The sequence below is a fragment of the Palaemon carinicauda genome, chromosome 8 (genome assembly GCF_036898095.1).
Source record: "Palaemon carinicauda isolate YSFRI2023 chromosome 8, ASM3689809v2, whole genome shotgun sequence".
Classification (NCBI taxonomy): domain Eukaryota; kingdom Metazoa; phylum Arthropoda; class Malacostraca; order Decapoda; family Palaemonidae; genus Palaemon; species Palaemon carinicauda.
In genome coordinates, this window is record NC_090732.1 from 103,695,762 (window position 1) to 103,708,345 (window position 12,584).

General features: G+C 48.9%; 1 protein-coding gene across 1 annotated transcript in view; it reads right to left on the reverse strand.

The window, feature by feature from the left end:
* The window catches only part of LOC137645821 (RNA-binding protein 42-like), a 136,385-nt gene that overhangs the window by 38,943 nt on the left and 84,858 nt on the right, over positions 1–12,584 (reverse strand). The window contains exon 6 of the mRNA XM_068378793.1: positions 11,205–11,406. Coding sequence (XP_068234894.1) covers positions 11,205–11,406 — 202 coding nt within the window. The remainder of the gene's footprint in view (positions 1–11,204; positions 11,407–12,584) is intronic.

Below are 12,584 nucleotides of genomic sequence, written 5' to 3' on the forward strand. Positions count from 1 at the left end.
ATTTACAGCAAGGAATTAAAATGTTATTTTCATTAGTAAAATAAATTTTTGAATATACTTACCCGATGATCATATAGCTGTCAGCTCTACTGCCCGACAGAAAAACCTACGGGCGGAATACGCCAGCGATCGCTATACAGGTGGGGGTGTACATCAACAGCGCCATCTGTCGAGTAGGTACTCAATTTTCTCCTCGGTCCACTGGGTCTCTATTGGGGAGGAAGGGTGGGTCCTTTAATTTATGATCATCGGGTAAGTATATTCAAAAATTTATTTTACTAATGAAAATAACATTTTTCAATATTAAACTTACCCGATGATCATATAGCTGATTCACACCCAGGGGGGTGGGTAGAGACCAGCATATATGTTAACCTTAAGAGCTAAGTATTCCGTACTTCATTTTAGCAGTTATTCAAAATAACAAACATAAAATTAATAAGTACCTGGTAAGGAAGTCGACTTGAACAATTACTCTGCCTTTTTAAGTACGTCTTCCTTACTGAGCCTCGCGATCCTCACAGGATGCTGAGCGACTCCTAGGAGCTGAAGTATGAAGGGCTGCAACCCATACTAAAGGACCTCATCACAACCTCTAATCTAGGCGCTTCTCAAGAAAGAATTTGACCACCCGCCAAATCAACCAGGATGCGAAAGGCTTCTTAGCCTTCCGGACAACCCAAAAAACAACTATAAAAAGCATTTCAAGAGAAAGATTAAAAAAGGTTATGGGATTATGGGAATGTAGTGGCTGAGCCCTCACCCACTACTGCACTCGCTGCTACGAATGGTCCCAGGGAGTAGGAGTTCTCGTAAAGAGACTGGACATCTTTAAGGTAAAATGATGCGAACACTGACTTGCTTCTCCAATAGGTTGCATCCATTACACTCTGCAGAGATCTGTTTTGTTTAAGGCCACTGAAGTTGCGACAGCTCTAACTTCATGTGTCCTTACCTTCAGCAAAGCATGGTCCTCCTCATTCAGATGGGAATGAGCTTCTCGAATTAAAAGTCGATATAATAAGAAACTGCATTCTTCGACATTGGTAAAGAAGGTTTCTTAATGGCACACCATAAAGCTTCTGATTGTCCACGTAATGGCTTAGTCCGTTTCAAATAGTACTTAAGAGCTCTTACTGGGCATAGTACTCTTTCTTGTTCATTTCCAACCAAACTAGCAAGGCTTGGAATTTCGAACGATTTGGGCCAAGGACGAGAAGGAAGTTCGTTTTTGGCTAAAAAACCAAGCTGTAAGGAACATGTAGCCGTTTCAGATGTAAATCCAATATTCCTGCTGAAGGCGTGTATCTCACTGACTCTTTTAGCTGTTGCTAAGCAGACGAGGAAAAGAGTTTTCAAAGTGAGATCTTTAAAAGAGGCTGATTGAAGTGGCTCGAACCTTGCTGACATAAGGAATCTTAGTACCACGTCTAAGTTCCAACCTGGTGTGGCCAACCGACGCTCCTTCGTGGTCTCAAAAGACTTAAGGAGGTCCTGTAGATCTTTGTTGTTGGACAGATCTAAGCCTCTGTGACGGAAGACTGCTGCCAACATGCTTCTGTAACCCTTGATCGTGGGAGCTGAAAGGGATCTTTCCTTCCTTAGGTATAACAGGAAGTCAGCTATCTGAGTTACAGAGGTACTGGTTGAGGATACTGATTTGGACTTGCACCAACTTCGGAAGACTTCCCACTTCGACTGGTAGACTTTGAGAGTGGATGTCCTCCTAGCTCTAGCAATCGCTCTGGCTGCCTCCTTCGAAAAGCCTCTAGCTCTCGAGAGTCTTTCGATAGTCTGAAGGCAGTCAGACGAAGAGCGTGGAGGCTTGGGTGTACCTTCTTTACATGCGGCTGACGCAGAAGGTCCACTCTTAGAGGAAGCGTTCTGGGAACGTCTACTAGCCATTGCAGTACCTCGGTGAACCATTCTCTCGCGGGCCAGAGGGGAGCAACCAACGTCAACCTTGTCCCTTCGTGAGAGGCGAACTTCTGCAGTACTCTGTTGACAATCTTGAACGGGGGGAACGCATAAAGGTCTAGATGGGACCAATCCAGAAGAAAGGCATCTATGTGAACTGAAGCTGGGTCCGGAATCGGTGAACAATAATTTGGGAGCCTCTTGGTCATCGAGGTTGCGAACAGATCTATGGTGGGTTGGCCCCACAATGCCCATAGTTTGTTGCATACATTCTTGTGAAGGGTCCACTCTGTTGGGATGATTTGACCCTTCCGGCTGAGGCGGTCTGCCATGACATTCATGTCGCCTTGAATGAACCTCGTTACAAGGGAAATGTTTCGATCTCTTGACCAGGTGAGGAGGTCCCTTGCGATCTCGTACAACTTCATCGAATGAGTCCCTCCTTGCTTGGAGATGTACGCCAGTGCTGTGGTGTTGTCGGAGTTCACCTCCACCACCTTGCCTAGAAGGAGGGACTTGAAGCTTCTCAAGGCCAGATGAACTGCCAGTAGCTCCTTGCAGTTGATGTGTAACTCGCTTTGAACCGCATTCCACATGCCCGAGCATTCCCGACCGTCCAACGTCGCACCCCAGCCCGTGTCCGATGCGTCCGAGAAGAGAAGGTGGTCGGGGGTCTGAACAGCCAGTGGCAGACCCTCCCTGAGGAGAATGTTGTTCTTCCACCAAGTCAGTGACGACTTCATCTTCTCGGAAATAGGAACTGAGACCGCTTCTAGCGTCTTGTCCTTTCTCCAGTGAGCAGTTAAGTGAAATTGAAGGGGGCGAAGGTGGAGTCTCCCTAACGCGATGAACTGGTCCAGTGATGAAAGCGTCCCTATCAGACTCATCCACTGTCTGAATGAACACCGGTCCTTCTTCAGCATGGACTGGATGCATTCTTGGGCTTGACTGATTCTGGGGGCCGACGGAAAAGCCCGAAAAGCTTGACTCTGAATCTTCATTCCTAGGTAAACTATAGTTTGGGATGGGACGAGTTGGGACTTTTCTATATTGACCAGGAGACCCAATTCCTTGGTCAGATCTAGAGTCCACTGTAGATTCTCCAGACAGCGACGACTTGACGCAGCTCTTAAAAGCCAGTCGTCCAAATAGAGGGAGGCTCTGATGTTTGCTAAATGCAGGAATTTGGCAATATTCCTCATCAGTTTGGTAAAAACTAGAGGTGCCGTGCTTAGGCCAAAGCACAGGGCTTGGAACTGGTATACGACCTTCCCGAAAACGAACCTTAGAAAAGGTTGGGAATCTGGGTGGATGGGGACGTGAAAGTACGCGTCCTTTAGGTCTAACGAGACCATCCAGTCTTCCTTCCTGACCGATGCTAGAACCGACTTTGTCGTCTCCATGGTGAACGTCTGCTTTGTGACAAAGACATTCAGAGAACTGACGTCTAGCACCGGTCTCCACCCTCCTGTCTTCTTCGGCACTAAGAAGAGGCGGTTGTAGAAGCCCGGGGATTGATGGTCCCGGACTATGACTACCGCTCCCTTTTGTAGTAAGAGAGACACCTCTTGCTGTAAAGCTAGCCTCTTTTCCTCCTCTCTGTACCTGGGAGAGAGGTTGATGGGAGTCGTTGCTAGAGGGGGCTTGCGCAAGAATGGAATCTTGTACCCCTCCCTGAGTAACTTCACAGACTGTACATCTGCGCCCCTGTTCTCCCAGGCCTGCCAGTAGTTCTTGAGCCTGGCTCCCACTGCTGTCTGAAGAAGGTGGCAGTCAGACTCTACCTCTAGAGGACTTGGAACCCTTCTTCTTGCTCCCACGTTGACTTCCGGCACGAGCACCTCCTCTGCTGGAGGCTCTGCCACGAAAGGGCGGAATGAACCTTGACGCTGGAGTGTCCATCCTAGGTCTAGGTACGGAGGGCAAAGGGGTGACTTTGCGTGCGGATGACGCCACCAGGTCATGGGTGTCTTTCTGGATCAAGGAGGCAGCAATCTCCTTGATCAACTCTTCAGGGAAGAGACACTTCGAGAGTGGAGCAAACATCAGCTCCGACTTTTGACATGGGGTGACTCCAGCTGACAAGAAGGAGCAAAGGTGATCTCGCTTCTTGAGTACCCCAGACACGAAAGAAGCCGCAAGCTCACTAGAACCATCCCGAATGGCTTTGTCCATGCAGGACATGATGAGCATGGAAGTTTCCTTATCAGAAGGGGAGGTCTTCCTGCTCAATGCTCCCAAACACCAGTCCAGGAAGTTAAAGACTTCGAAAGCGCGGAAAACTCCCTTCATAAGATGGTCCATGTCCGAAGGGGTCCAGCAAATCTTGGAGCGTCTCATAGCCAGCCTGCGGGGAGAGTCTACCAGACTTGAGAAGTCGCCCTGGGCAGAGGCAGGAACTCCCAAGCCGAGAACTTCTCCCGTGGCATACCAGACGCTAGATCTGGAAGCAAGCTTGACCGGGGGAAACATGAAGGATGTCTTCCCCAGTTGCTTCTTGGACTGCAACCACTCTCCCAGTACCCTTAAAGCTCTCTTGGACGAGCGAGCGAGTACGAGCTTCGTAAAGGCAGGAGCTGCTGACTGCATGCCTAAAGCGAACTCAGAGGGAGGCGAGCGTGGTGCTGCAGACACAAACTGGTCTGGATATAAATCCTTAAAGAGCGCAAGCACTTTCCTAAAGTCTAAGGAGGGAGGCGTGGTCTTGGGTTCTTCGATGTCCGAGTGTTGGTCGTCAAGATGTGCAGCTTCGTCATCATCAGAGATACCATCGTCTGAATGTTGAGGAGGAAGAGGCAACGGAGTGGGCTGGATGGCTGAGTCCGGCAGCACGGGTGCATGCGTGGCTGCACTGGACCCAACATCATGCCACTGTTGGTCAGTCTGAGAACTGGCAACAACCAAAGCTGAGTGGGTGCGCAAAGAGTCTACTCCCGACTGTTGAAGGATAGCGGAGACCACCGTGGGTTGCGGAGGCTGACGCACCGCGTCAAAACACGGCAGCCTAACTCCACCCTCCTGTTGTTGTGGTAGCTCACGCACGGCAACGGAGTGCTCCGTGCGTCTGTGAGCGTCAGCATGCGTCTGGCAGGGTCGACTGCGCATGGGTGGAGGAGCTCTCACAGCCGGAGTGTGGGAGCAGGCAGCCTCAGCGTCTGCTGGGCGCACAACCGTGGCAGGTTGTAGGCTAACGGGTGCAGCGTCAACCTTCTCCGCAGCCGGAGTGTGGGAGCAGGCAGCCTCAGCGTCTGCTGGGCGCACAACCGTGGCAGGTTGTAGGCTAACGGGTGCAGCGTCAACCTTCTCCACACGAAACTCCTGCATAACCGCAGCTAACTGAGTCTGCATAGACTGCAGTAAAGACCACTCAGGGTCTACAAAAGCGGCAACAGACGGAGCTACTGTCCGTTGTGACTGAGGGTCTAAAACAGCGGGTGCGGCAACAGACGGAGTTACTGCCTGTTGCGGTACCACTTTGCCTCTCTTGGGAGGTGTGCAGTCGGAGGAGGACTGCAGCGAGTCCGAACTGACCCAGTGGCTACACCTGGGCCGTTGGACTAGCTCGGAAAGGACCTTACGTTTAAGAGGCCGTGAGACCTTGGTCCATCGTTTCTGTCTAGAAACCTCTTCCGCAGACGAGGAATAAATGGGCTCACTCGTCTTCTTGTGGGTGGGACGATCTCGGTAAGATACGTCCAAAACCACGGAGGGTACGTCTGTACGCTGATTAAAGCCTGTCGAACCCTTTGGTCGTACGACATTGCTTCTCCCCTGGGCTTGGGAGCTTGCAAGAGGTCCCGGACTGGGAGGACGACAGGCACGAACAGACACACCCTCATGCGTAACACTGACACTTTTCACTGCACTGACACTCACTTCACTTCCCACTGCACTTTTACCTTTCAACTCTCTGACGTCAGCCATGAGTTGATTGCGGTCATTCGCCAATGACTCGACTCTCTCACCTAGAGCCTGAATGGCACGCATCATATCCGCCATTGAAGGTTGATGAGAGCTAGCAGGGGGGTTGGGTGCAACCACTACAGGGGAAGGAATAGGTTGAGGGGCATGGGGAGAGGAAAAATCAATTGAGTGAGACGAACTCCTCCTGATCCTATCCTTCTCTAGCCTACGTGCATATTTCAGGAATTCTTGACACCCGAATTCCGAAAGCCCAGCGCATTCCTCACATCGATCTTCCAATTGACAGGCTTTACCCCTACAATTGGAACAAACGGTGTGCGGATCGATAGAGGCCTTCGGAAGACGCCTTGAACAGTCCCTAGCGCTACATTTCCTGTACTTGGGGACTTGAGAAGGGTCAGATATCTTGAATTAGTCAAAGGGGGGAATTCAAAATCTATCCAAGTCGTCAACAAATAATCTAAATCCAAAAAAGAATGCAAGGAAGTATTGAAGATAACTTCTGCACAGCGATAGCTAATAACTAGAGATGAATACTTCACCAAATAACGTGAAAATCAATCCAGAAAACAAGAGCGTATTCAGTAGGTCTTGCCGGTGACACGACAGAGAGAAAATTGGTTCTGTGTTGACATAGAGTACTTGAGTACCTACTCGACAGATGGCGCTGTTGATGTACACCCCCACCTGTATAGCGATCGCTGGCGTATTCCGCCCGTAGGTTTTTCTGTCGGGCAGCAGAGCTGACAGCTATATGATCATCGGGTAAGTTTAATATTGAAAACTTACTTTTAATATAGTGAAAGGGGAACAAAGTTCATAAAACTGGAATAAGTGATAAGAAACAAAACAAAGCTTAAACACCTCTTTGCTGTCAAGAAAGACAGGGAAACAAATGGTGACTTATACCCTACGAAGGCAATCGCAAAAAACCAACTAGACAAACTATCAAAGGAGATCACCCCATTGTGTTAGGCTATTACTAAGAATAGCGAATAACTAATTCTAACTTGATTCCTGTTACTTAACAGTAGACAAAGATTCCTCACTTAATGGAGCTGAGTAATATACGTGTTAACTTCTTAGTAACCAGAAGGAAAATGAGGGCATGGTGCCAGCTAGTGCACTAATAACATTGTCTCCTGTATAGTATAAACCAAGACTGGACCCCTATAGGCCTTCTCCTTTATTTAAGATAGGCAAAGGCTAGGAGAAGGAAAACTCCAAAATCAAACCAAACAATACCACAACGGCGGAGCTTCCCAGCGCCGGCGGAAGAGGGCAATGCCTGTCGGGCAGGTAACAAGGCGGGCCTTGACATAACAAGAACCCGGCAGCCCGATGCAACCAACATCGGAGAAGCCGCCTGTCTCATGTCTTTAGCCGCGGTGAAAACGGTGTGGGCTAAGTGTGTGTGCGTGGCCGTTGCAAAGCCACGACCACCCAAAACAATATACCCAGCTACAGGCATTCTGTCGTTTCCTCCACCCTTCTTCATCTCTTTCTCACCATCATCATCATCATCACCACCACCAAGTCCTGAGGCGACAGCACCGTGGGTGAAGGGGGCAGGCCTGGATAGCTGGAAGCCCTTAGCCCACGACTGCACTCAGGTGGCGAGTTTAAGATTCAGTCGCTCTCTGGTGACGGTGCCGTGACACCAGAGTTCGGCAGCTGGACTCGTGACTGGGCTGGCCTATTGAGGATACCGCAGCCCACCCCACATGGGGAGGCCCCTAGAAAAGGTGGGGTAAACATCGGACACGGAAAACCCGTCTGGTCAGCTCACCGCGGCTGGCGGACATCCCACGAATGCGGTCGAAACAACAAGAAAAAAATATTAACCTTAGGTGCGTGGAACATCCGCACCCACCAAGACGTGACGAACACCAACCGCCCGGAACGACGTACAGCCCTCGTCTGCAAGGAGCTAGCCCGCTTCAATGTTGATGTGGCGGCTCTTAGCGAGACCAGACTACCCGAAGAGGGCAACATCAGGGAAGCTGGAACAGGCTACACCATCTTCTGGAAAGGCAAGGCCCTAGAGGAGCCTCGCATCCACGGTGTCGGCTTCGCCATCCGTTCCCAGCTAGTGCAGCAGCACAACCTCGCTCCCAAGGCCATCAGTGAGCGCCTGATGACTATCCGCATCCCCATTACGCGGGACAGACACCTCACCCTGATCTCTGTCTAAGCCCCGACTATGACCTCAACCGATGATGACAAAGCTGCCTCCTACACCCAGCTCGACCGCACCATCCAGGCAGTGCCCGGCAATGACAAGCTCGTTGTGCTTGGCGACTTTAATGCCCGAGCAGGCAAAGACCATCGCCTGTGGGGGGGAATCATCAGCCGCCATGGCATTGGAAATTGCAACGCCAATAGCCAACTCCTACTGGGTCTGTGTGCAGAACACCAACTTGTGGTAACCAACACCATCTTCCAGTTACCAAAACGACAAAAGACCACATGGAGACACCCACGGTCTAAACACTGGCACACCCTGGACTACGTCCTGACCAGAACCAGAGACCGAGGAGACGTCCGCATCACCCGATCCATGCCCGGAGCGGACGACTGCTGGACGGACCACAGACTCCTCATCTCCCGACTCTCCGTGACGACCCTACGACCACCCAGAAGGGCACCTGACAGCGTACCACACCAACGCTTTGATTGTAGTAAGCTCCGCAACCACAGGTGGCACAGAACTACAAGGAGGCCTGCAAACAACACCTCGCAGACCCCGTGGGTCAGGCCACTGTTGAGCACCACTGGACCACACTCAGAAACGCCATGGCCCGTGCTGCGGAGGAAACACTAGGCTACACTACCAAGAAACGGCAGGATTGGTTTGATGAGAATGATGCTACCATCTCTCTTCTCATTGAAACCAAACGACAAGCACGCCTGACTTTGGAAAACCAACCAACACCAGCTAACAAATGTGCTCACAAGGTGGCTGAAGCTGGTTGCCAAAGAGGGATCCGTGAAGCCCAGAACACCTGGTGGCAAAGAAAAGCTGCAGAAATACAGAGTTTCGCTGACCAACGTGACCTGCGCAGCTTCTATGCAGCAACAAAGGAAATATTCGGTCCCACACGGTCATCAGTGGGCAGCCTGAAGGACGCGGATGGGGCCACGACCATCACCGACAGCGAGGGCATCCTGGCCAGGTGGAGGTCTCACTTTGAGAACCTCCTCAATGACCAAGCAGACACCCCAGACGATCTCCTGCGAATGACCCCGCAGCATCCCGTCCGTCACTGGATGGCACTACCACCCTCCATCCATGACTTCAACAAGGCCCTGCAGCGCATGAAGCCCGGCAAAGCCCCAGGGCCAGAAAACATCCCGTTGGAGCTCCTCACTCATGGTGGCCCCGGTTTGAGGAACCGTTTGATGCTCCTTATACTGAAAATATGGGAGACCAAGACCCTCCCCTGTGACTTCCGCGATGCAAACATCGTTACCATCTTCAAGAAGGGAGACAGGGAAAACTGTAACAACTACCGGGGAATACAGTATCACTACTAAGCATCGCGAGTAAGATTTTCGCTCGGATTCTCCTTGACCGCCTCCTTATTCTCGCAGAAGACGTCCTGCCAGAGTCCCAGTGCGGCTTTCGACCTTCCTGCGGGACCATAGACATGATCTTCTGTGCGCGACAACTACAAGAGAAGAGCCTCGAACAACAACAGCCCATAATGTTCATCTTCTGGGATTTGAAAAAGGCCTTCGACAAAATACCTCGACCTGCCATGTGGGCTGTCCTCAAAAGATATGGCTGCCCACCCGATTTTGTCAAGCTGGTGCGTGCCCTCCATGACGGAATGGTTGGGAGAGTCTGCCACCAGAACTCTCTTTCAGACCCATTCCCCATCAACGGCAGCCTGAAGCAGGGCTGTGTTCTGGCCCCAACGTGTTTCTCGCTATATACCGCAGCAATGATCAACGAGATTCCCCCAGACACACCCTCAGTCGACCTACGTTTCCGCATGGATGGAGGCGCTTTCAACCTTGCCAGACTCCGCGCCAGAACCAAGACCACCTTGTGTGCAGTGCGAGAACTGCAGTATGCTGACGACAATGCCACCCCAGGTCAGACGGCAGAGGACCTGCAGTCGTTAGCTGATGCATACAACTCTGCCTACGAACGTTTTGGGATGCAAGTCAACACAGATAAAACCAAGACCCTCGTCCAACATCCACCAGGACTGATGCTCCTAAACTTCAATACCACAGTGAATAACCAACCGTTAGAACAGGTGGACCAGTTCTCCTACCTAGGGAGCATCCTAACATCAGCTCCCACAAGCAAAAAGGACTTGGAGAACAGGATCAGGGCAGCCCACTCCGCCTTTGGTCGACTCAACTGCCGCGTATTTAACAACCACGCACTGACAATGACCACCAAAATAATGGTGTTCAGGGCAGTAGTCCTCTCCACGCTCCTGTATGCATGTAAAACATGGACGCTATATAGAAACGATATTAAAAACCTTGAACGCTTCCAACAAATGAAACTGAGGCAGATCTTGAAAATCCCCTGGGAGAGCCACACCACCAACATTGAAGTCTTAGAACGTGTCTCCCTGACCAGCGTGGAGGCCACCATCATCCACCACCGCCTCCGCTGGATAGGACACGTGCATAGGATGGATCCATCTAGGCTCCCAAAGAAAATATTCTACGGAGAACTGACCCAGGGCACCAGACCACGAGGAGCCCCGAAAATGCGCTATAAAGATCAACTAAAGCGCACCCTGGCTCTAACTGACATCGATCCTTCCTCATGGGAAGAAACAGCCAGGGACAGGAAAACCTGGAGGAGTACAGTACACCATGGCACCGTGGACTTCGAGGAGAGGAGGAGACAAAATGAGGAGGCTAGGAGGAGAAGAAGGAGAGAGCGATTAGAACAGCCCCGCCCACCACCTACCCTCCCTTGTGAACACTGTCCGCGACTCTTCCACCACAGACTAGGACTTAACAGCCACATCAGACATAAGCACCCACCCCATAGATAGGAGGCTGATGGCTAACGACAGAACCCAATACTCGGACACGAGTGGGCGCCGCCGCCGACGACGACGACGACTAGTTCTCGGTGATGACTGTCAATAGTTGCCAGCTGATTTCAGCATTGGAGGTGCTGTGATGGGTTAAATAGCACCTGAATTTGTGGATTTCTAAATACACAGTCTGTTATTTGCACAGTGAAAGACTGGCCATAGAATAAGGGAGACAATATTTCCTTGGTAATTCATGTCATATTAGATTCCCTATTCTACCCTTTAACAGGAAAGCCCAGAACTAAAATCAAGTAAAAATAATTCATAAGTGACTAAGAAGTTCCTTACCTTCTCTGCCATTTCTTGTGCATGTGTCATAAGCTGAGAGTTTTGTTCTGATGTAGGGTGGTCCCCTTTCATTTTCTTTTTCTTTGGCTCAACGATGTTTTCTGGCGGAACTGTAGTGTTGCTGTTTCCAGGCGAAGCGGGCGATTCTTGCTTAGATGCTTCTTGTTTTGTTGGCTGAGCAGCATAAATTTTGGGAGCTGAGCTGAGAAAACAGATAAGGCTTTAAACTATTCTTTCAAAATACATGTTGATTTTTAAGACACAAACTCAATTATAAAGAATAGCAAAGACAGTTCTGAGGTATTTCACTCACAACATTTGGAAAAAGAATTTTTTCATGAATTATTTCATAACTACTATAAAAAATCTTGAGCATCTTAACGAAATAAAAAGACCCTTTGATTGTTGCAACATAATCATGTGTAAATTAAAATTTTGTGTAGTTAGCATACAATAAGAGAAAAAAAAGGAATTAACACCTATATGAAGGTAATTTTCAAAATAAAGCACTAGCATACTTTAGCATATAAATTCAAATATCTTTTAACACAATACTAAATTTATTCACACAACTATACATGCCCTTTGAATTCTATCAGATTCAGCAGCCTTGTCTAACAAAGAAAAGAAGTACAGTATAGTAGTCTAAGAAAGATCCTTAAGGTGCCCAGTCATCCACATAAATAATTAAGGCAATATTGCTTACTCTTATAAAAGGTGTAAACTAATTCATTAGTGCACAGCTAGGTTTGACCATGATATTGAGAGAAAGAACCGATGTGATGAGACTAAATTAAGGCCTTCAGACCAGTTAGGCAATGGTATGTCGAGAACGCTCGTCAAAATAAATGATAGGGTACAGATCATGTGACCAGATGTAGCACTTGGCAAAAATAAAGGAAAAGAGGGATGAAAATCTTTGCAACTTGAACGCATTTCTGCATTAGGTACCTCATCATTAGTATAATGCAGAAACAAAGACAGATGATCTTAAGAAAATACAAGTCGCTTAAGAATAGCTTCATTAGCAAACCTCAAAAGTATTAATAACACTAAAAATGGAAGTGAGAACCAAAGTTACTGTTATGATGAAACAGATGAAAAACAAGATTACCAATACAGTAAACTTCCAACATATTAAATTGATATATTCCAAGAGTGCAGTTAAGAAGCTAGAAAGTTTGATAGTCCAACATTACTAGTAGATCACCATAAGGGTTAGACATCTCACAATCCACCTGCCATAACAAGAACTCCTGCATATAGATAATAATCAAATTAGTAATCTATATTTTATTTACCGAATTCCTCACAATTTACTGACCAACAATTTCAAGTTTTTTTTTTTTCAACTATTCAGCAACATGACTCCCCATAACT